Here is a 21818-nt window from a genome sequence, read left to right on the forward strand (position 1 = left end):
TAGTAGTTATTTTATATCTAGTTCCCCTCCCCTCCTTTACGCAGGAGGCTGAGAAGAAAAACAAGAAAAAAGTCCTTTAATGATATTCTATTTTCAAAAGCAGAACAATTCTCTGGCTTTTAAGGTATATTTTGTGTCTGTGTGTATATATGTATGTACACGTTTCTGGGCATATGAGTGTGTGTGTGTGTGTGTGTGTGTGTGTGTGTGTGTGTGAGCATTGTATGATTGATTAGTTAAGAAGTTCATTGTTTGCAACCATGAAGTCCTGAATTTGAATTCGCTGTGTGCCATCTTGGGAGAATGTCATTTTCAACGACTCACATCAGCTCATATCCTACGAGAAGAAACTGTATGGAAGCCCAGTTGTTGGTTTCGTACCTGTAACTCAAAAGGCACAGCCTTGTCACACCGATTCTGACTGAGAATCATGTTAAAGGTGTACCTGTCTGTGGAATACTCAACCACTTATGTTTAATGCAGAAGCAAATAATTCAGTAAATCAAATAACTGAATCATCACCATCATCATCAAATGTCAGAGATCCACCACCATTTGTGTATAAATATATATATATATATGTGTGTGTGTGTATATATATATATATATATATATATATATATATATATATATATATACACACACACACACACACACACACACATGCACACTTGTATTGAACAGTCAGGATGAGTGTTCAATAATCAGTGGTAGATAAATATTCTTTATTTGTAGATTAACAAGACTACCGTTGGTTTCATGCAAAAGAAATCTCTAAATAAATATCAAACCTGTCAGATATGAACATTGCTACTCATCTCCATCTTGGTAGCAGGCTCGAAAATTGCTGAGAGATTTCTCTCGGCATGAAAACACCAACGGTAGCTTTATTAATGCACAATAACTTTTATATATATACATATATATATATATGTAATGCATATATGTGTATATGTAATATATATATGTATTTATGTACATATGTATATATGTAATGTGTATATGTAATATATGTAATATTATAATATATATGTGTGTGCAAATATATATATATATTTATCTATTTCTTTTTCTTTTTTTTATGGGAAGTGTGTCTTGTGATAGAAATGAAGGCACATGAGTTATGCAGCATAGAAATATTCCGGTGCTTGTGATGCTGGGAAACACTCAAATAAGAAGTTTATGTGATTAGGAAGTGTGATTTGTTAGAGAAATTTTGTTATCTTCGACAGGCATCATTTGTTGCCATACATTCTTCTGTTGGTGGCGCCAGGAATAACCGGCCTGTATTGCACATACATAACTGGAAAACTTTTGCATTAAAGTTGGTAGAATTGCCACCTGCGTCTCGATTTATCTTCAAATTTTTTAGGTAAATACCTTTGGCATCAAATGATATCTGTTGAAAAAAAAAAAGAAATAAAGAAATAAAGAAATATTAAAAAAAAAATTTTTAATAGAATAAATAAAAATTAAAGAAAGTAACTAAAATATACTTATCATCAATGCTTGTTATATAATTGTATCAAGCTAACACTTTAATTTTTGATACTCACATAACTTCCATTTGTTGTGTGGAAAGTATCATTGAATTATTTCATTTCCAGACAATTTTGTTGTGGACGTGCAATGATCGAAAGTGCTGGACAACAACTGACCTTCTTACAGACATTATCCTGTATCTCAGGTTATTCAGCTGAGTTGTTAGCAACAGGAAGGGCATCCCAGCTGTAAAAAACAAAAGCTTCCAGCATAACCCCCCTCCCTCTCTCGTATAAACAAGCAAAGGAAAATGTAACAGAAGAATCAAACTGTATTTCACTTAAATGTCAACATAAACAAAGAGGAGACAATCTAGAAGAAATACCTTAGAACCATGTCTCACCACCAGATGTCTCTGTGTATGTCTACATGTAACATATGCCTATGAATGTCTCTGTGCAGCATATGGCTATATACAGTGGAATCTTGTCTTATGAATTTAATTCATTCCAAAGAAAACCACTTTTTTTCATAGGAAATTCAAGCAGTGACATGCACTGAGTGGGAAGTTAGACGCCATCAGATGCTGATGCCTTTGAGACTCCCAGTTTGTTGCCAACGGTCGTTGCCAGCTTGTGGGTTTGTTACTCAAGGCATTGTTCATCACCAGAGATGTTTTATCTTCCAAAAATTGTTCATAAACTGATTTGTTTATGAACCAAAGTTCCATTGTGTATGTCTATGTAACATAATGTCTGGATGTATCTGCTTTGATCAGGGGGCTCTGAGGTAAAGGAGTTACAGTAACAGGGGTTAATAAATGAGTCTTTATACAATTTCTCTGTCTGCTAGAAATAATGGTCTAATCTCCCTCAAATCATATCTTACTGTCATAAAAATGAAAGAGATATGGAATAATGTCATACAAGATATACAAAGGTCCTGGGGAAAATGCCATTGTGCTTGGAATGTCCTCAGTCACAGATCAGCTGAATGAAGGGTGATCTTGGAATAAACAAAAACAATATGGTCTTTAACTTACAAAAGATTTTCCAGAATGGAAGCTGATGTCTTGTGAACTCTTCAACTCCACTTTTCCTGAAGCTGAAATTAAGTTAACGCCTGTGTGACCAACCAGCTTCACAGAACTTTCTGGTGCTTCAATTCTAGACAATAAAAAAAAAAAAAATCGAAATCAATTAGAAATTATTATTTCTTTTTATGAAAATAATTGAAAACCTTTAAACACTGAATTTAACAATGGGGGGTATGGTGCAGAGGGTCAGGGAATCACAGGAGAGGAATTACAACTCTTATCTACTGAAAAATAAGTAATGGGTGTATCATGCATATTTCAGAAGTTCTTGTTCTTTCTTCAGCACCGCAACCCTTTCACCACCCATGCACACATTGCTTGAACAACTTCCAAATATAGCTATGTACCACAATGGGTTACACCAATTTACACACCAAAAACATTCCCGGTCTAGGTTGAAATATGGTGTCCCTAGCAACAATTAACATGGGATGATGTAGTTCTTGGAAAATAAGATGGCATCATTATGACTGGTAACCAATCAGAGTTGAGAAAAAGTCAAAAAATAACAACAATCCAAACAGGTTGGATAAAAACTTTAACTGTACCATCCTATCCATGTCTATGTACCCACGTACCTGCACACCCATGTACCAGCTATAAAATAATGGCGGACAAAATTGTGAAAAAGAAAAACACTCACACAAAACTAAAAATTAGCCAAAATCTATATTTTAGAGCTTAAATAATAAAATAATAATTGAGAAACAATTAGAAAACGTTTTCTTACACCAAAGGTCTGTTGTTTGGTGAATGAACTGTTGGTGTTTCAATGGAACCATCAAAGAGTGTGTTGCCTGGATTGAAAAGAAGATAAAAACAAATATATTATAATGGAATTGTCTTCATTTTGATTTTGATTCGAGTTATGGAGTTTAGGGAAGCATTTTTGGTTGATTTTCAAGTGTTTTGCCCAATGAGATCTCAACATAATGGGTATTTATATATACAGGGTGGCCCAAAAGTAGGTTTACCATTATTCAACTATCTCTTTTGCATTCATATATTAACAGCTTATATCTTAATTATAAAAAAATATGAAACCATTATTTTATGCTGATGGTTGGTGACAGGAATGGCATCCAATCATAGAAAATCTGCTTCAATAAACTTTGATCTAACTCATGCCAACATGGAAAAGTAGACGTTAAATGATGATGATGATGATCCCAAAAGCAAGCCTGCTTCCTCCATGTTTCCTCCTATACATGTTTCATACCTTCCATGAAGTCATCAGAGAATACTAACCATCATCAAATAGTCACAGAATATCCATGGTCATGGCTAAAGTGTATTTATAGATTTTTTTTTTATTTGTGTTTGCTGAAAATGTCTTGTGTTTTTTTTTTTATCAGTTTTGTTCAGTTTAACCTCTCAATAGCCTTCACACATCCTCTTCACACATCCTCTTCACACATCCTCTTCACACATCCTCTTCACACATCCTCATCATTCAGATAAACAGTTTGGTCATTTGAAATAATCATAGTCACTTATATTTATGGCTTCATAAATTAAATAAAAATTAACAATTTTTTTCTAATTGCAAAAAAAACACCCTTATAACATTAAACCAAAACACATCTGTTTTGGTCCTGTTTTACTATTTTTTTTTCTTAAACAGAACAAAAATAAAGAAAAAAAATATTCTTGTGAAAGAAACCAAAGAAGTAAAATCCGTTTATCAATAGAACTGGGTTGTGAATAAGGAAATAATAAATAATAATTAAATAAAATTATTCCGTCATTAATTTAGATAATCGTCTTTTTAATTCATTGGTTTCCGTTTTTATGGCAATATTTTTCTCAAGTTTAAATTTCAAAATTAGATGAACCTTCCTTTTAGTCTCAAGACTCAACCATACGAATATATATGAATTGATTGTTTATGTCTAAAACAGATTCCACATTTTCCTGGCATACTTAGATGTGAACGAAATTATAACAAGGTTCCTATGAGCAATGGTAACATTAAGTTGAAGAATATTTGTCAGACATCATCAACCGGCATTATTATTTTGAGCTGATGTTTCCCTCTCATTCACTAAATGATTCAAAATGTTCTGGCTTCTGTTTAATCAAAGATTTTCCTTCTTTTTAAAGAAAAGTTGGTTTGCTTCAATGCTGAACCATTATTTTACAGAAATGTTTCAGCTTGAAATTTAGTATCAAATATTGTATTCTGGTTTGCTGGTGTTATCTGATAGCCTGCTCTGTCGTGATTGGTGTTCTCTTATTTCAGTCATTCATCATCATCATCATCATCGTCGCTGTTGCCATCATCATCATTGTTGCTGTCATCATCATCATCACCAGTATCATCATCGCTTTAATGTCTACTTCCCCATGAGTCAGTCAACCAGTTGACTTCTTACTTTACTATTTGTTGACCAGAAAAAATCTTGTGTGTGTGTGTGTGTGTGTGTGTGTGTGTGTGTGTGTTTATCTGTGATAGTATTTCAAGAGAAACCCTTCACATCATCTGCTGGAGTCCAAATGGAGATGGCAGACCAAATGACCTCCAAAGACCACAGAGTGATTCCTGTTCTGTGCCATTTCATAGATTCACAAGGAGAAGCCCCGAGAATGGTGCTTCGAGCCAAAAAGTGCAACCGTTGCATGTGTGCAAGTCAGAGCCACTTGAGATTCTCTGCCTCAAAGTTGTTGAGAGGAAATAATGTCCAAAGAAATCCTTTACAGTTTTTATTCTGGCTCTTTGCATTTTGAGTTCAAACCCCACTGAGGCTCTTCCTCCTTTCAGGGTCAATACAATATAGTCAGCATTGATAATGGGATTACAATCAACTAACCCCTCCCCTTAAATTGCTGGCCTTGTGCCGCATTTAAAAACCATTCTTCCACAGTTGAATGTCTTCTTAGGAATTAATTGTGATGCAAATTAAATACCATCAAAATAGCATGAAAATTATCTGTGACTTGAACATCAAATCTGCCATTAACCTATAACATATGTATGCTTGAATGTCAGAAAAAAAATCAATGAAAGTACAGAAGCAGAGTAAAGAATATTTGATGTTTCTTTTCTTTCGTTAAAATTACTAACCTTTCTGTACTAATTTACTGCGATACAGTTCTATATGATCTCTTGTAATAACCAAACTTTCTCGTCCTTTTTTGTCTTTGATTTCAAATCTATCACCTCTGGATTCTATGTTGTTCTCTCCTGAGGAAATTACAAGAAGAAAATAAAAACACCAAAGAAAAGAAACAAAATTGAATTTAAACAAATATTTTAAGTAGAAATTGATTTAGAAAACAAATAACACAGCGAAAGAGAGTAAGAGTGAAGAGGTTGGAATGGAATGTTCTTGTTTGGAATATTTGTTATCAATAGTTTGGACACTTGTCACCAACAAAAGAAATCATCATCACCATCATCACCATCGTCATCGTCATCATCATCATCATCATCATTATCATCAAGACAGTGAACTGGCGGAATTGTCAGCACATTGAGCAGCTTTCTTTTGGTTTTCTGCTCTGAATTCAAAGTCTGCTGACGTTTTTCTTTGCTTTTCTTGGGTTGATTCAAATCTGAGCCCCAGCTGAACACTAGACTTGGATGTTCTCAGCCCCTTTGCCCAAAATTTCAGACCTAGAGCTTACAATAGAAAGAGATTATGATTATTATTATCGTTATTATTATTTCTCTTTATCACAGGTTTTGTTAGAACTCCTGGAGATTTGCATACATAGCAGGCTTATTACCTGCAGCGTATGGTACCATGCTATCTGTTCTTTTCAGCAATCTAATACTTTCCTGGTAATTCTGGCCGTGCAAGGGAGGCAAACCTCTTGTAACAGTTCTATTGGGCACCCTATTCCTATTCCCATTTCCTTTATATTCCTCTTGATGCCTTCTGATACTGTTTCCAAGGACCCAACAATAATTGACACTATCTTCACATTCTTCAATTTCCAAAGCTGGGCTATTTCATACTTAAGATGGTTGTATCTAACTATCTTTTCTCCATTCTTGAGTGACTTCCAGTGATCAGTCTCAATTTGCACCTCAATGACCTTGGCTGCTTTGGTCCCTATTTTTGTCTTATTTTTGGTCCCTATTTTTGTAGACTCAGTCCCTTTAGTCTATCTATGCTGTTTTGGTTTCTATCTTGTGATCTGGGACCCTTTGGTCCTTATTTACATCTTAGTGGCCTGGGTTAGTTTGGTTCCAGTTTTCCTTGTAGTGATTTGGGCCACATTGGTTCCAGTTTGCGTCTGTGACCGAAGACTCTTTGGCTCCTGTTGGTGACACTCATGGTGAACAAGATAGAAACCATCAGACTTTTGACAAGTTGTCTCGTATTCCACTCTCCTCAGTCACACCATATATGGAAGCCCTGCTATGATTAGTACTCACCTATAATTAATTGGTTCGTTACGGCACCAGTTTTATCTCTGGCTTCTATTGTTACATTTGCACTGGATTCCACAAACAGTGGCTTTTTCTGCAAGAAGAAGAAGAAAATGGAAATTTTGATCAGTCAGTGAGTTGTGAAAGAGTATAGCAGCAAGAATGGATGGAGTGGAAGAGGAAGAAGTGAAAGAGAATGAGTAAAGGATTTTGAGAGAGAGAGAGAGATAGAGAGAGAGAATAAAAGATAAATATAAGCAATAAACCATTTGAGAGTCTGATCCTGCAACCTTTCTATTTTTAAGACAAAACGATGAGAATAGATGTGTTGCATCGATTGAGATATTTTTTATAGCCTTTTAAATAATAACTTCTTAAGTGTTTTTTATGTTCTTGGAAAACTAAAACAATGTCATTTATAAGAAATTGAGATAAGACAATGGTTTGTGCTTTTATCTAATATTTTAATATTTTGGGGTTAAGACCTCCTATTCATTAAAAGGAAATCGAAGATTTGGTGTTGTAAGTTATCACTTCTGCTCTGTAATGTGTGTGTGCATGTGTGTTTGCGTATGAGTGTGTGGGTGTGTGTGTGCGTGTGTGTATGTTTGTGCGTGCTTGTGTGTATGTGCACGTGTGTTTGTGTGTGTTTGTGTGTGTATGTGTATGTGTGCATGTGTGTGTGTCTGTGTGTGTGTGTGTGTGTGTGTGTGTGCGTGCAGTCTATATCACACAATGCCACATCTAAACTATGCAACTCCTTAAGTGTTTTAATGGCTTTGTTCTTCGTTATTTTTTTTCTCTTGTAAAAGAGTTGGCTTCGTTTGCAAAGAGTTAAAAATTGGTGTTAATCATAGATTTTAGTGCATCACCATTTTCTTATCTACACGTCCAATATATTCAATCACCAAACAATTATCTGTCACTAATTTTCTCTTTTTTCTATTTGCTTCACTACTTTTGTGTTCATTTGGGAATCTCAGATCTTGGTGAAGCTTGGCAGTTTAAATATCTTTCTTTCTTTTTTTATAATTGCTGAGCAGAATAAACCATTTTCTATTTTGTTCTCTATCTTTTTTTAGCCAGTTATTTTGAATATGTATTTAGACAACCCAGTTCTGTTCAATGTGTCGTGTTAGGAAAGCTACAGATTACATGGAAAAATAGAGGACAAATGCAAGAGGAATATGTTCACACACTTTGAGATATATGGACACAGTTTTTTTTTTATTTCAGATATTGATGGCTGTAAGAGAAGGTTGTGTAGAATACATTGAAACACTCAAAGAACACATAGAATAGCTACACACACACACACACACACACACACACACACACACACACAGAGGTTGATAGCAACACACTTCATTTTAGATATTGGTCTCTCTCTTACAATATCAAACACATGAAATTGCATTGCAAAGACCTTATACAAATCGTTTGCTGGTTCTACTCAGCTGGCTGTAACCATATTGATGTTCCACTGTCAAACATCACAAATAAAAAAGATGAAAAATATTCCTTTTGTTTTCCTGACGAAATCTTTTGATTAATCAAGGGTCAAATATTTATTTCCATTTGAGTATAAAAAAAACTGAAAGGGAGATAATCATATATTTCAATGTTAACATTTTTGTTTTCATTAAAATTCATTTTATTTCTATTTGTTTGTCTCTCCTTTCCTTCGATTTCACCTGACAGTCTTTGTGACATTGTTCTGGAAAGATTTTACAAAAAAAAAAAAAAAACACCACGAAACTTCTGGGTCAATGAAGTTCAGCTTTGATCAAACAGATTGAGAACCAAATGTGTCAGGGTTATAACTGACACATGTTCTTTTTGGAGATAACATACCTAGGGCTATATTATCCAATGCGTTCTTTCTTAAAAAATTCTTAGATGTGATTCAAAGGACATTTGACTGCAATTGATAGTAAGTCAGTTGACCACATGGAGGCCAGACATCCAACCATAGAAACTATACTAAAACAGAAAATGGAGCATGTTGCAGTCCTTGGGCAGAGTGGGTTTTGTCAGCCCATGCAACACATGCTCACATGGAACATGGATGCTAAGTGATGATGATGAGAATGACGACAATGATGTGTGTGTGTGTGTGTGTATGTACAGCGCAGCATCCTTTATAGTGTGGATGTCATGAAAGATGCCTCCAACAGGGTCTGCAAGAGCGATTGGTGTTGGGAAGGGCATCTGGCTGTAGAAATGCTGTCCAAACTAAAACCAATCATTTTTTAGTTTTGTACAGTTTGTGAAATAATTGTCATTGATAGGATACTGTAGTTTCAATTAACACAATATTCTTCCTTACAAAATTTCCTGTTGTGGTACCTCCTCAAAGATGTTGTTGGAGTGAAGGATTCTTTTTTCAAGAAAAGTGACGAATTAGAAAAAGTGAAATTAAAAAACCAAAAATAAAATGAAATAATGCAAAAAAATAAATAATAAGTAAATAAATAGAATAATGTAAAAGAATTAACAAAAATTACACATCTGGTTCCATTTTTGTGTAAATAGAACTGCATTCATTTCTGTGGAAATATCTTAGATTTACCAATTTGACAACTTTGGAAAATTGCCATGTACATCCTTGCTTATAGCATTTAAATATTACAATATAATTACTTGCAGACATTTGCAAACCAATCATAGGAACTAACTCTTGTCTTAGACTCATAACAGAGTCTGAAGAATCTTTTTATGTCTCTTATCAGTTTTGATTTTGTGGTTTTCTCTACTTCACTTTTTTATTTGACTCTGGAGTATTTCCTGCCTGTAAATAATTACATCATTTGTTGATAAAACCCACACAATTGATTCATTAAGTCCAAGTATATGACTGGTATTTTATAAATATCTTGGAGCTGTCAGTTGCATGCTAGTGTTTTCTGTGACATGATTTGTATTTTAATCTAAAAGAATAATATTAACTCTTTAGCATTCAGGTTTCTCTCTCAAATTTAATTTTTTTTTATTCCCATTCATCGTCATCATTTAACGGTCGTTTTCCATGCTGGCATGGGTTGGACGGTTCGACTGGGGTCTGGAAAGCCAGGAGGCTGCACCAGTCTGATCTGGCAGTGTTTCTACAGCTCAACGCCCTTCCTAATGCCAACCACTCCAAGAGTGTAGTGGGTGCTTTTTATGTGCCACAGGCACAGGGGTCACTGGAGGCTGGCAATGACCACGATCAGTTGGTGCTTTGTATGTGCACCAGCACAGAAGGCAATCAAGGCAGCGCTGGCATCGACCCCGTTCGGATGGTGCTATCATGCATTTATCTCATAACTTCATGACTTCAATAATGTGATTGTTTACATTTAGAATGACATTGTAGGCTTGGTGTGAGAAGCTGGATCTGGCTAGTTTGAAGATAAAACAAGTAGAATATTTGGACCGGATAAAGCAGGTTTAAATGTTAAGGGGTGAAAAGTGTTGTTTGTTATTAAAGATTATTTTTGTGCTCACTGCATTACGATGTAAGGGACTTGCTGTTCTCTGGAGAGAGTTATGATGGTCTTATATTGGTACCCTGGAACCTCAGATAGATTATGGCAATGGCAGTGACTCTCAATCACTTAAACCTTTGTCATGAACTGGACGTGGAATAAAATGTTACTGGAACATTTTGCCTGCAACTATAAAATAAAACATTATTTCACTAGTTTGGGGACCAAAAAAGAACAACGCTGCCCCTCCCCTTTCTCTCTCTCCCTCCCCAGACATGGGGCAATAGTCTGAAATGTTAGATCCTTCACCTCTCATGGCAACTGAACTTATTGAACTCTGGAATGTGGGTGTAAATAAAATGAAACAGTTTATTTGCGTACTTTCTCAACCTAAACTGCAGTAAATTGAATTAAGCATCAGTGTGAGAACACACACACACACACACACACACACACACACACACACACACACACACACACACACACACACACAAACACACACACACAAACACATACACTCTATAAAATCCAGATAGTGTTTATTAAATTAAAGAAACTCTGACTGTCTGGGCCTGTTTGACATCAATAACAGTCAGCATTGCCAAAGCCCTAGATTAGAAAGTAGGCCAGTCATTCCGGGTCGCAGAATGGGTGTGGTGATGTGTTATTCTCTGTATTTTATTTCTTTTTCTTTGTGCATGTCTAAGTGGTTTGTCTTTTAACAGATTTGAAGAATTTGATGTTGAGAAATTGCAAAAGAGAAAATGGGACGACAAGAAAAGTCAGTTAAAAAATATGTTTATGCATGTATCTCATGTTAGCTTTAGTGGATATTTAGGACACACATACACACACACATATACACACATATATATACATACATACACACACACACACACACACACACACACACACACACACACACATATATATATATATATATATATATATATATTAAATACTTGACACATATGGAAAAAATATATTTATTTATGTTCATATTTATCCCAATGAAAGAACACAGAATCTAGCAGTGGTTCTTGAATTTATGGCACACTAAAGATCAAACAGAAAATTGCTGACACACTTTACATTGAAAGTTAAAAGTATAATAGAAAACTTTTGCATAATTTGTTTCATAAATCATTCTTTTATTTATGAATAACATGTTTTCAAGAACCACCAGCTTCGGTATGAATTTGCTATGGCCTGAAATTGTTTTCAGAAACTTCACCCAGCGCCAATGATACGTGACAAACCAGTGAGGTCAGAACACCACTGCAACGTCTCAACTCTGAGATAAGATTTAACTCTACAACTTTTCATAGTTAAATACAGGCTTAGGGTTTATACAACAGGCTTCTTTCAGTTTCTGTCTACCAATTCCACTCACAAGGTTTTGGTTGGCCTGAAGCTATTGTAAAAGACACTTGCCCAAAAGTGCCATGCAATGGGACTGAACCTAGAACCATATGGTTGGGAAGAAAGCTTCTTATCACACAGCTACATCTGTGCATCATCATCATTGCCACCACTGCACAGGTGCCATTTACATGACACCAGTGTCTGCCACAACTACAATTTCACTTGGCTTGATAGGCTTGATAGGTTTTCTTCTCAAGCACGACATAATGCCAAGCGTCTCGGTCATTGCCTCCAAGAGGCCTAACACTCGAAAGGAGCTTTTCATGTGCCTCCAGTATCAGCCACTTTGCCTCTCTGAGATCCAACACTCACAAGGTGCTTTTTACGTGCTCCCGGACCAGGCAATGCATTGTGTTCTTGAGCAAAACACTTCCTTTCACATTGCTTCAGTCCACTCAGTTGGTAGAGATGAGTTAATCCTATGATAGACCAGCGTCCCATCCATGGAAGAATGTATATGTCAGAGAAGTCATCTTTATGTTCTTTACAGAGTAATCTAACCAGTTAATGAGTAAAAGGGATTATCATATTTGAGAGTAGAAACCGGTAACTAGAAGGAGAATACAAAGAATCAAGTGTATATCTTGCCTTAATAGATATACACAAATACAGAAGTATGGCTGCAAAGAAAATGAAGAAGAATTTCCTTTGAACATTTGGACATAGAGAGTTCGTTATCTTGATTTCAAAGAAGCAATAATTAACATAGCAAAATGTAAATAGAGGGACTTATTTTGACACCTTTATTTCCAAAAGATAACTGATAAAAAAAGAAAACATAAGACAAAGACAGACTCACATGGGAATACATATAAAATTCAAATATACTTACTGGCAAAGAATTTATTTTTGATGTGTACAATGTTTTTGTAAATTCTGTTCTACCATCCACTCGGATACCCTTGTCTAAGATTCTGAGCTTTCCCATTCCACCCTGAAAAATGAAATAAAGAAAGATATTAATAAAGAAGACAATATAAATGTATTTCTGATAATTTACCCCTTAAAAATGTGCGTGTCTGTGTTTATATATATATATATATATATATATATATATATATATATATATATGTCGCCTTCCTGGCACTTGTGCCAGTGATATGTGAAAAGATATTCGAGCGAGTTCATTGCCAGTGCCACTGAACTGGCTCCTGTGCAGGTGGCACATAAAATACACTATTTTGAGTGTGGCCGTTGCCAGTACCCCCTGACTGGCTTGCATGCCGGTGACACGTAAAAGCACCCACTACACTCTCGGAGTGGTTGGCGTTAGGAAGGGCATCCAGCTGTAGAAACTCTGCCAGATCAGATTGGAGCCTGGTGTAGCCATCTGGTTCACCAGCCCTCGGTCAAATCGTCCAACCCATGCTAGCATGGAAAGTAGACGTTAAACAACGACGATGATGATGATGATGTATATATATATATATATATATATATATACATATAAATGTAAGATCCAGGGATCGAGGTGTAGGAAGAAAGTTAGCTTTGAGCAATTCATAGTAAATATAAAGAAAAAAATAACAAAATACAGCCTTTAGGAACAATGGTGGTTTATTAAGGAGGAAGGTTGCAGATTTTTTCTTTATTGAAGAATGATGAGCTGGAAAAAAGTTCTTTTTATATTCCACAGAAGACAACCAGGATTGCTGAGTGTGCGAATAAGAATACGAGAGTTACGGAATGGAGTAGGAAAACTCTGGGCTATATAAGTTTCACAGCAAGCTGGACCTCAGAAATGGTAAAATCCAAGGTGAGGTTGGTGGTGATGGACAATAGAAAAAAAGATGAAGGTAGTGGCAGTGATGTTGGTCAGCAACTCCTTCATATTTCTCTGCATTCTATTGATGAGGCAACATTCCCGAACATTTAAACCTTTTCAATTCCTCTCAATAAACAAACTTCATTGAACATCCTTGTTTTTCTTCTTTCTTCCTTTCTATTTCATTCTCCCTCCCCCCTTCTCTCTCTCCAGAATATTTTCTTTTCTCTTTCTTTCTCCTCTGTATCATCCACTGTATTTTCTCAACCAATTCAAGATACTATAATAGGACAGCTGGGGAGGGAGAGAGAGAGAGAGAGGGGGGGGAGAGGGGAGAGAGAGAGGGGGGAGGGGAGAGAGAGAGAGAGAGAGAGAGAGTGTGTGTGTGTGTCCCCATGTGATATTGTAGAATTATATCACATCTTTGAATGTTTGTTACTCCTTTATAAACAAGATTCTTATCTCAAAAGAAAGGCTGACCCCTACCCCTACCCCACTCTACCCCCACCCCTCCTGTACCCAGAAGAGAACCTGATGGATGATAATGATTGTTAACTTAAACAAAAGGTTGCTTTTGAAGCTATGCCATTCCCCCACCCACCCATGCCCACCCCATCTGGTTCACCCCCTCATGTTTATAATCAACAACCTCCGCTCCAGTATTTATTGTATTTTTGGGATAGTATTCTTTGTTAATATTTTTTAAATGCAGATCAGAATTCTTTGTTGAGAATAATTAAATCAGTTTTACTGCATCTGAGTGACACACGGACACTCCGACCCCCCTCCCCGTAGATTCAAACACACAGGCACAGAACCAAGGTTGGCATCAGGAGGAATTCACACACACACACACACACACACACACACACACACACGGTTAAGAACATCATCCATAGAGACTGGGCTGATGCAGGAGTCCCAGTATGGTTTTTCAGACTGCTAGTAATAATAGCCAAGTCTTCCCTGCAAATCACACCCTTCTGTGTTTATAAGGGATAAGGAAATCTGAGGGTTCACTAAAGTCAGAAAAAAAAAAAGGGAGCCTGGATGGTAATTGCTAGAAGGTCTTTGATCATAGTTTTGCTCAATCAGAGCTAGCCTAGGGTTAAACAACAGCATTGTCCTCAACATCAATCAACTGTATTCTATGAAACATGCCAGCAGATGAGAAATGGATGAACTTTCTAGATATAAACTTTTCCTTTTTTTCTTTTTCTCCTTATCTTTTAATCTTTTCAGTTTTCGGCCCCAGGGTTTAGCTGCTACTTTATTTCATTGACTCTAAAAGAATGAAAGCAAAACTGACCCCGGTGGGATTTGAACTGAGAATGTGAAGAGTTGGAACAAACACTGCAAAGCATCTTTTCACCAATTCTACTGATTCTGCCAGTAGCATTATCACAGAACTACAGAGAATCAAAGATGTGAACAAACTTTGGATTATAAGGGTATCTGATTTACCATTCTTTGGTGGAAACTATCACATATTGTTGGTGTGGCATCATATAACCGAGTGTTTCTTCAAAGTATCCAACACACCAAAACACAATCTTTTTTGCACTCTCTTTCATTAAATCAGATCATTAATGCCTCCAATTAGGATGGTTTATCAAAAGACCAAACGGGTCAGGAGCTGGGTTGCCATTAACCAACATGAAACAAGCAGTTAATTGGTGCTTATCGCATCTGATGACAAACAGCTGTCAGATTCCATGGAACTTCTTAAACTTTTGAAGTAACCTAATAAGACAGCTGCCGGTTTGTCAAAAAAAAAAAAAAAAAAAAAGTCCTGGCTCCATTACAGACAGAGGAAACCCCTACCAAACCTGGCACTGGTCCTGGCATCAAGCAAGACACCCGTATCAGACACCAGCATCAGGCATCCTTCACAAGAAAAAGAAATGGGAAGGAAATAAACAAACCCCACCCGGAGTCGGGTGGAAGCAGGAAACTGGGTGGGGGGTGGCCGAGAGGGAAGTTATTTGGCACCACCAATCCATATTAATATGAAAATACAAGACTCATTTGTGCTTTCCATTTTTCTAAAGTAAGCAGGTGCAAAGAATTACTGATACCATTCTCTCATTTCCAAAATGTCTGCAAAGAAATAAATATTCTTCGATGTTTATGGCACAATTTACTTTATTACTTATTTATATATTTTTTTGTTTAATTTTTTTAAAAATCTTCTTTGTTTATATTATTTCTCTCTTCTTTTTCATTTCTTTATTTGGTTGTTTTTCTCATTTCTTTTTATCTTTTACTTCTTTTCTTGTTTTACACACACACACCTCTATGTGTATGAATGGGTTAAGTAACCATTAAGTAAGTAGGATTTCTACTCTATAGTTTATTAAAGCTGGTATTAAGTAAATAGGGCAGAAAAATGAGTGCATTTAACACCCTGTGCTACTGAGTAACATGGCACACACACACACACACACGGTCACCTTGTACAACATAATAATGTCCGTCCGTTGAGTTTCTTGGGTTTTAGGTCTTGGTGAGTAACTTGTAATGAATAGTGTCTGTGGTGCAACTAGTATTGAAGACTGCAAACAGGTTTTGAATGATACTTCTTACTCTGTCTCTTTACTATAAATTGTAGAAAAATTGGCAAATATTCCATTCGTGTCAGATACGAAGATGGAAACAGCAGAAAATTTATCAAAAATACATGAAACAAGTAGAACTGTCAGAAGGAAGCCCATCACATATTTATAAAAATAGAACAAAAACGCAATAGAGGACATTAAAACATTTGGACAGGCAGACAATACAAAAGCAGACGAGAGAAACAACAATTAGAAGGACAGGTGAAAAAAGACGGGTCATTTGTGGCCTTCTTTCATCAGTCAAGTCCCAGAAGTCACGACCATTTCGGACAGTTACACTTGAGATGGTTCAATCTGGTTGTCCCCCAAAAAAGTCTAAGCTAAGAGCTTTAGACCCCTTTGTAAGAAATCTAACGAATGTGTACAGCTACAAAAACAAACACAAACAAACAAACAAAACGGAAAACATGGTACAGAATTACGAATACAAGGAACAAGAAATAACAACAGGCGTCTTTGGGCTGAGAATGAATCGAATTGAGTTGGTGTGTGGATGAAGTGAAAGCCTAAAGGCAGGGACATAGGAGATGGACATAAGAGTTGTTGGCGGTCAGCAGTCAGGCCAAGAAAGAAAGATCATGGCTGGCCAGACACCGGTCATGTGGAAAGAGGAGAAATGGGTAGGGGGCCAACGGGATTGAAGGATTAGATGTGTGTGTTGCTGTTTCTTCTGTATTGACATCATGTGGTGGTTCTAAATGAGCACCATTTTCATGCAATTGGTGTCCTTCATGGAAACATGTCTGATCATGGGGAGTATTACTTAAGTTGGAAACAGGTGAGGGTTGGTAACAGGAAGAGTATCTAGCCGTGAAGAATCCACCTCAGCCAATCTCCTCTGACCCATGCCAGCATAGAAATGTGTATGTTATACAGAGATGATGATGAGGTCCTTAGAAAAGTGTGCAGTGTTTGAAGTAATTGCTTATATTAAAGACAAAATAGATGTGACAAGAACATCTCTCATCATTGGTCTGCTTGACCAGAACTGACCTTTGGCTAAACAATGGTAATGAGAACTATTACTTATAGAATAATGAGAAATAATATCAGACATTGTGGAATGTCTAACTCATGACGTAGAGAGAAATAAGTAAGTGAATACTGCAAACTGGTTTGCTCAGTGTGTTTGGGTTTGTGCCAGACAACTGGCTTGATTCCTAGCAGAGATTATATGGCTGCTAACAGTCTATTATATCGACCCAGTTCTTACTGGTACTCATTTGATCAACTCTGGAATGATGAATGACAAATTTGAGTGGAAACCGAAACCAAAATGTAAACGAACACAAGTAAGTACTGCATGGCATATGGCGATGTGGTGCTCTACCAATTATGTCATCCATTGCCCTTAGTCTGCATCTAATAATATTAGCAGTGTTAAAGTAGCTTTGTTTTGAAATACGATGCATGTAGATGATAATATTAGCCATGGAAGTGGTTTTTGTTATGAAATCTGATAGAACTTGGATAACACAATCATAGAATGTTGTGATCTGTAAAAAACACAAGGACTGAAGTCCAATGCAACCAAGAAGAAAGAAAAAACATCTGGATTCAGAATCAGAGACGTGAGACTTTTCTTTATCTGGGTTTGTATTCCTTTGTTCACTTACAGAAATACTAAACTGACTGATTTAGTAACTCTTAACTACTTATTTATTATTGATCTATCATAACTAACATATGAATAGTATAATGTATTTTGCCAATCACTTTTAAATTGGAAGTTAAATTATTGATACAAGGAGACAACTCCTAAACACACACACACACACACTTACATATTACCTTGCTTTACAAAAGTGTTACATTCCAGAAAATTTTAGCGTAATATGAAATTTCACAACTATTTCTCCATCGACTTCCATTTCACATAAAATGGAAGTGAAACAGAAGAGAGATTTTGCATTACAGAATTTCACATTATGGCAAGATTTACAGGAATGTAACACTTTTGTAACACAAGGAACATCTGCATGCATGCATGAGTGCACATGCATGCATGTGTGTGTTTTTTTATCTTTTCTTTTAGTTGTTTAATCCATTGGACTCTGGCCAAGCTTGATGATGATGATGATGATGATGATGATGATGATGATGATGATGATATAGATAATGTCCTGTTAGTTGCATTTGTATTTGTGTACCATTTCCCCATTTTTTTTTTCCATTACTTATTTCTGTAATTAGTTAAATGGATACTGATAAAATAATTAGCAGTTTGAGCTAAGACCTGGAGTTGATATGATTGATTAAACTCTAGAAGTGGATGGTTCATTGACTGAAACGAATAAATGGATAAAAGACTAAATACACCAAAATCATTAGTCGAGTAATCTTCCCCCTGCCCCTACCCCATCAAACTCTCCACACCTTCCATTGACTAACAAATAAAAAAGGACTGAATCTCTTTTTATTTTTATTTTCTGCAATAATTTTGTTCTTTTTCTTTCTTTTAAAAATATACACTTCTCAGCTGAAGTGCCAATTGTGAAGAACTCACAGAATCAGCTGTTTTGGAAATTCAACTTTGGCAGAATGCCATAACTACAGTTAATGCTTTTTATACAGGGGAGAAAAGAAAACCTAAGCTTTTCATTTCTAGTAAAGTGCACTCTCTCGTTATCCCCACCTTTCCCCCCTCTCTCTCTATCCCCCTCCTCCCTCTTTCTCTCTCTCACATCGCATATCCCTCTCCATCTCCCCACCCAATCTATTTTATTAAAGGTAAACGTTTGGATTAAATGTTGTAGATGAGTTATTCCTAACACGATTGTAATTTTTCAGTCTGTTAACCTCACAAAACTCTTCCATGTTTTGGTTGGAATCGGATTCCTGATGAGGATCAAAAATGAAACCAATGGTAAAGTTGTTTCGTTGTAAATATTAACACATTTTTCATTTCTAAAGATGTGTTTAGTATTGCTTTAGAGAAAGGAGATTTATCTTCAGAGTTTCTCATATTTCACAAGTGATTTGGGATAAAATATTAGTTTTGGCATGATTTGTACCACATGTTTCCAGTTAATGCAACTACTCTTACTTTAATCATACTTTTCCTTTTGCTATCAAATTGGTTCTTGCATAAGCAACCTGTCAATTTAGTTAGGATTTTAACCACTGGAACACAAACACACACAATACATACATACATCATCATTTAATAACTACCTTCCATGCTGGCATGAGCTGGATGGTTATGTATATATATCGAAAGGAGTAGAAGATTGAGCAGGTAAAAATGTACTACATATGTTTCTAAGGGAAACTGAATAGAAGTTATGTAACTTTAAAGCATTACATATATGCTGAGCTTCTCATTTCTTCAGGTTCTTTTACCTGTTATTTACTGGTTCATTGTTGAAAAGAGCTTTGAACCAGAACCAAAAGTGCTCAGATGGCTACAGACTCTTGTCTGAGGATGAGAAGTGGAACAACTTTGCATTGGTTCTCTGTGTATTTGATGAGGATTGAATCCACTATTGCAAACTAATGAAAAACTTGTTAATTAATTAATTATACTAGTATTTATTTACAATACTCTTTACTCTTTTACTTGTTTCAGTCATTTGACTGTGGCCATGCTGGAGCACCACCTTTTAGTCCAGCAAATCGACCCAGAGCTTATTCTTTGTAAGCCTAGTACTTATTGCCAAACCACTAAGTTACGGGGACATAAACACACCACCATCGATTGTCAAGTGTGAGCATACTTGTGTGTGCGTGTGTGTGTATGTATGTGTGTGTGTGTGTGTGCATGTGTGTGTGTCTATGTATATGTGCAAGTATGCACATGCACATATTTTTAATTGGTTTTCCCTAACTATGCCATGAAAGAGGGCCATTGGATATATGTACATGCATACATACATATATACACACACACAAACTCATTTATATACATACATATACATACACACACACATATATATACATACACACATACATACACGTGTGTGTCTGTGTCTTTACATGTGTTTGTCCACCACCACCACCACCACTTGACAACAGGTGTTGGTGTGTTTAACTTCCACAACTTAGCAGTTTGGCAAAAGCAACTGACAGAATAAGAACAATTCATTTGACTAAAACCCCTGGAAGGTGATGCTCCAGCATGGCCACAGTCTGGTGACTGAAACAAGAAAAAGACAAAAAACAAAAGAAAGATGTTTTAACAACACCTTCGTGATTTATTTGCGATCACATTGACTGTGATTCATATTTGAGTCTGGCTTTTATTTTATTGATCTCTCGATTCTTGTGAATGGTGAATCATTCCAGTATTTGTGTACATTTTGTATGATTTATTCGTTGTGTCAGAGTTCAGTGCATCTTTCTGTCGCAGACTGGAAGGAAGGACATAGCAAGACTGCCGTGTCTGTATTTGTGAGGAACAACAATAATTATGTCTGTGAGAGAACTTCCAGCATCATGGAATAAGTTTTGTATGTTGCAAGAATTCTCTATCAGAGAGGAGACAAGCATTGGAAGGTTTGGACTGGGTCTAAGCAGTGACCTTTCTTTCGCTGAAAAACAGAGAAAAATCTTACCCAGGAAGCAACGAGAAAGGTCTGACTGCTTCATCAGGCTTTGAACATACTTTGTAGCAGCAACCAATCAAAATAACTCAATTGGGTCATGTGACTCATGTCTTTAATCAGTTTTAATAATCACTAGATTCAATTTTGGGGAAATATTTTAGATTTTAATCAGTTTCAGAGAATCAGAACAGTTTTTATTTATTTATTTTTTCCATTTTATTCAAAACAGAAAAATCTGTTTTATGTTTTAATTTCGTCACTTGATTGAGATTAGCAGAATTAAATTCTGAACATCAACACCTCAGCAAGCATCATTATGATGATGACGACGACATCAATGACGACGATATCAATGACGACGACGACGATGACAACCACCACCACCGCCACCGCCACCGCCACCAACAACAACAACAACAACCTCATAAACACATTCAGAATTCATTATCCTTGTTATCATCCTCAACTTATATCACCATAATCATCTGCCATCAGCATTTAATTCCTGTAATCAACAAGAATGCATCACCAGAAACTGTACGCTGGCCCCAACACCATTCCAGCCACCATTCTCATTCCCATCATTGTCAGCATCATCATCATCATCTTCACCGTCACAACCATAATCACCAATAATTAACTGACGCTCTGTCAGTTACAATGACGAGGTTTCCAGTAGATCCAATCAACAGAACATCCTGCTCATGGAATTAACATGCAAGTGGCTGAGCACTCCACAGACACGTGTAATGAAGTTCTCAGGGAGATTTGGCATGACACAGAATGTAACAAGGCTGGCTCCTTTTGAATTACAGGTACAACCATTTTTGCCAGCTGAGTGGGCTGGAGCTAGGTGAAGTAAAGTATCTTGCTCAAGGTCATGACATGCTACCCAGAGATGAGTACCCTGTTCACTAAGCCACACAATCACCAGTAATATACACGGCAACACCGTCATCACAATAGAGATTATTCCTCACATGTCATATCACAGCCTTCTCTGGAATTGGAGATGGAACGAAGCAGGTGTGTAGGAGCCAAAA

General features: G+C 36.3%; 1 protein-coding gene across 1 annotated transcript in view; it reads right to left on the minus strand.

Moving 5' to 3' along the window:
- Positions 1–1063: 1063 nt before the first annotated feature.
- LOC106867773 (zeta-sarcoglycan) overlaps positions 1064–21818 on the minus strand; it is a 71073-nt gene continuing 50318 nt past the window's right edge. Inside the window, exons 3-8 of the mRNA XM_089362001.1 lie at positions 12681–12782; positions 6963–7050; positions 5643–5762; positions 3309–3375; positions 2525–2648; positions 1064–1399 (exon numbers count right to left, since the gene is read on the minus strand). Of these exons, the coding sequence (XP_089218127.1) occupies positions 1220–1399; positions 2525–2648; positions 3309–3375; positions 5643–5762; positions 6963–7050; positions 12681–12782 (681 nt within the window). The 3' untranslated portion in view covers positions 1064–1219. The remainder of the gene's footprint in view (positions 1400–2524; positions 2649–3308; positions 3376–5642; positions 5763–6962; positions 7051–12680; positions 12783–21818) is intronic.

The sequence above is a fragment of the Octopus bimaculoides genome, chromosome 13, assembly GCF_046866305.1.
Source record: "Octopus bimaculoides isolate indiv1 chromosome 13, ASM4686630v1, whole genome shotgun sequence".
Taxonomy (NCBI): Eukaryota; Metazoa; Mollusca; class Cephalopoda; order Octopoda; family Octopodidae; genus Octopus; species Octopus bimaculoides.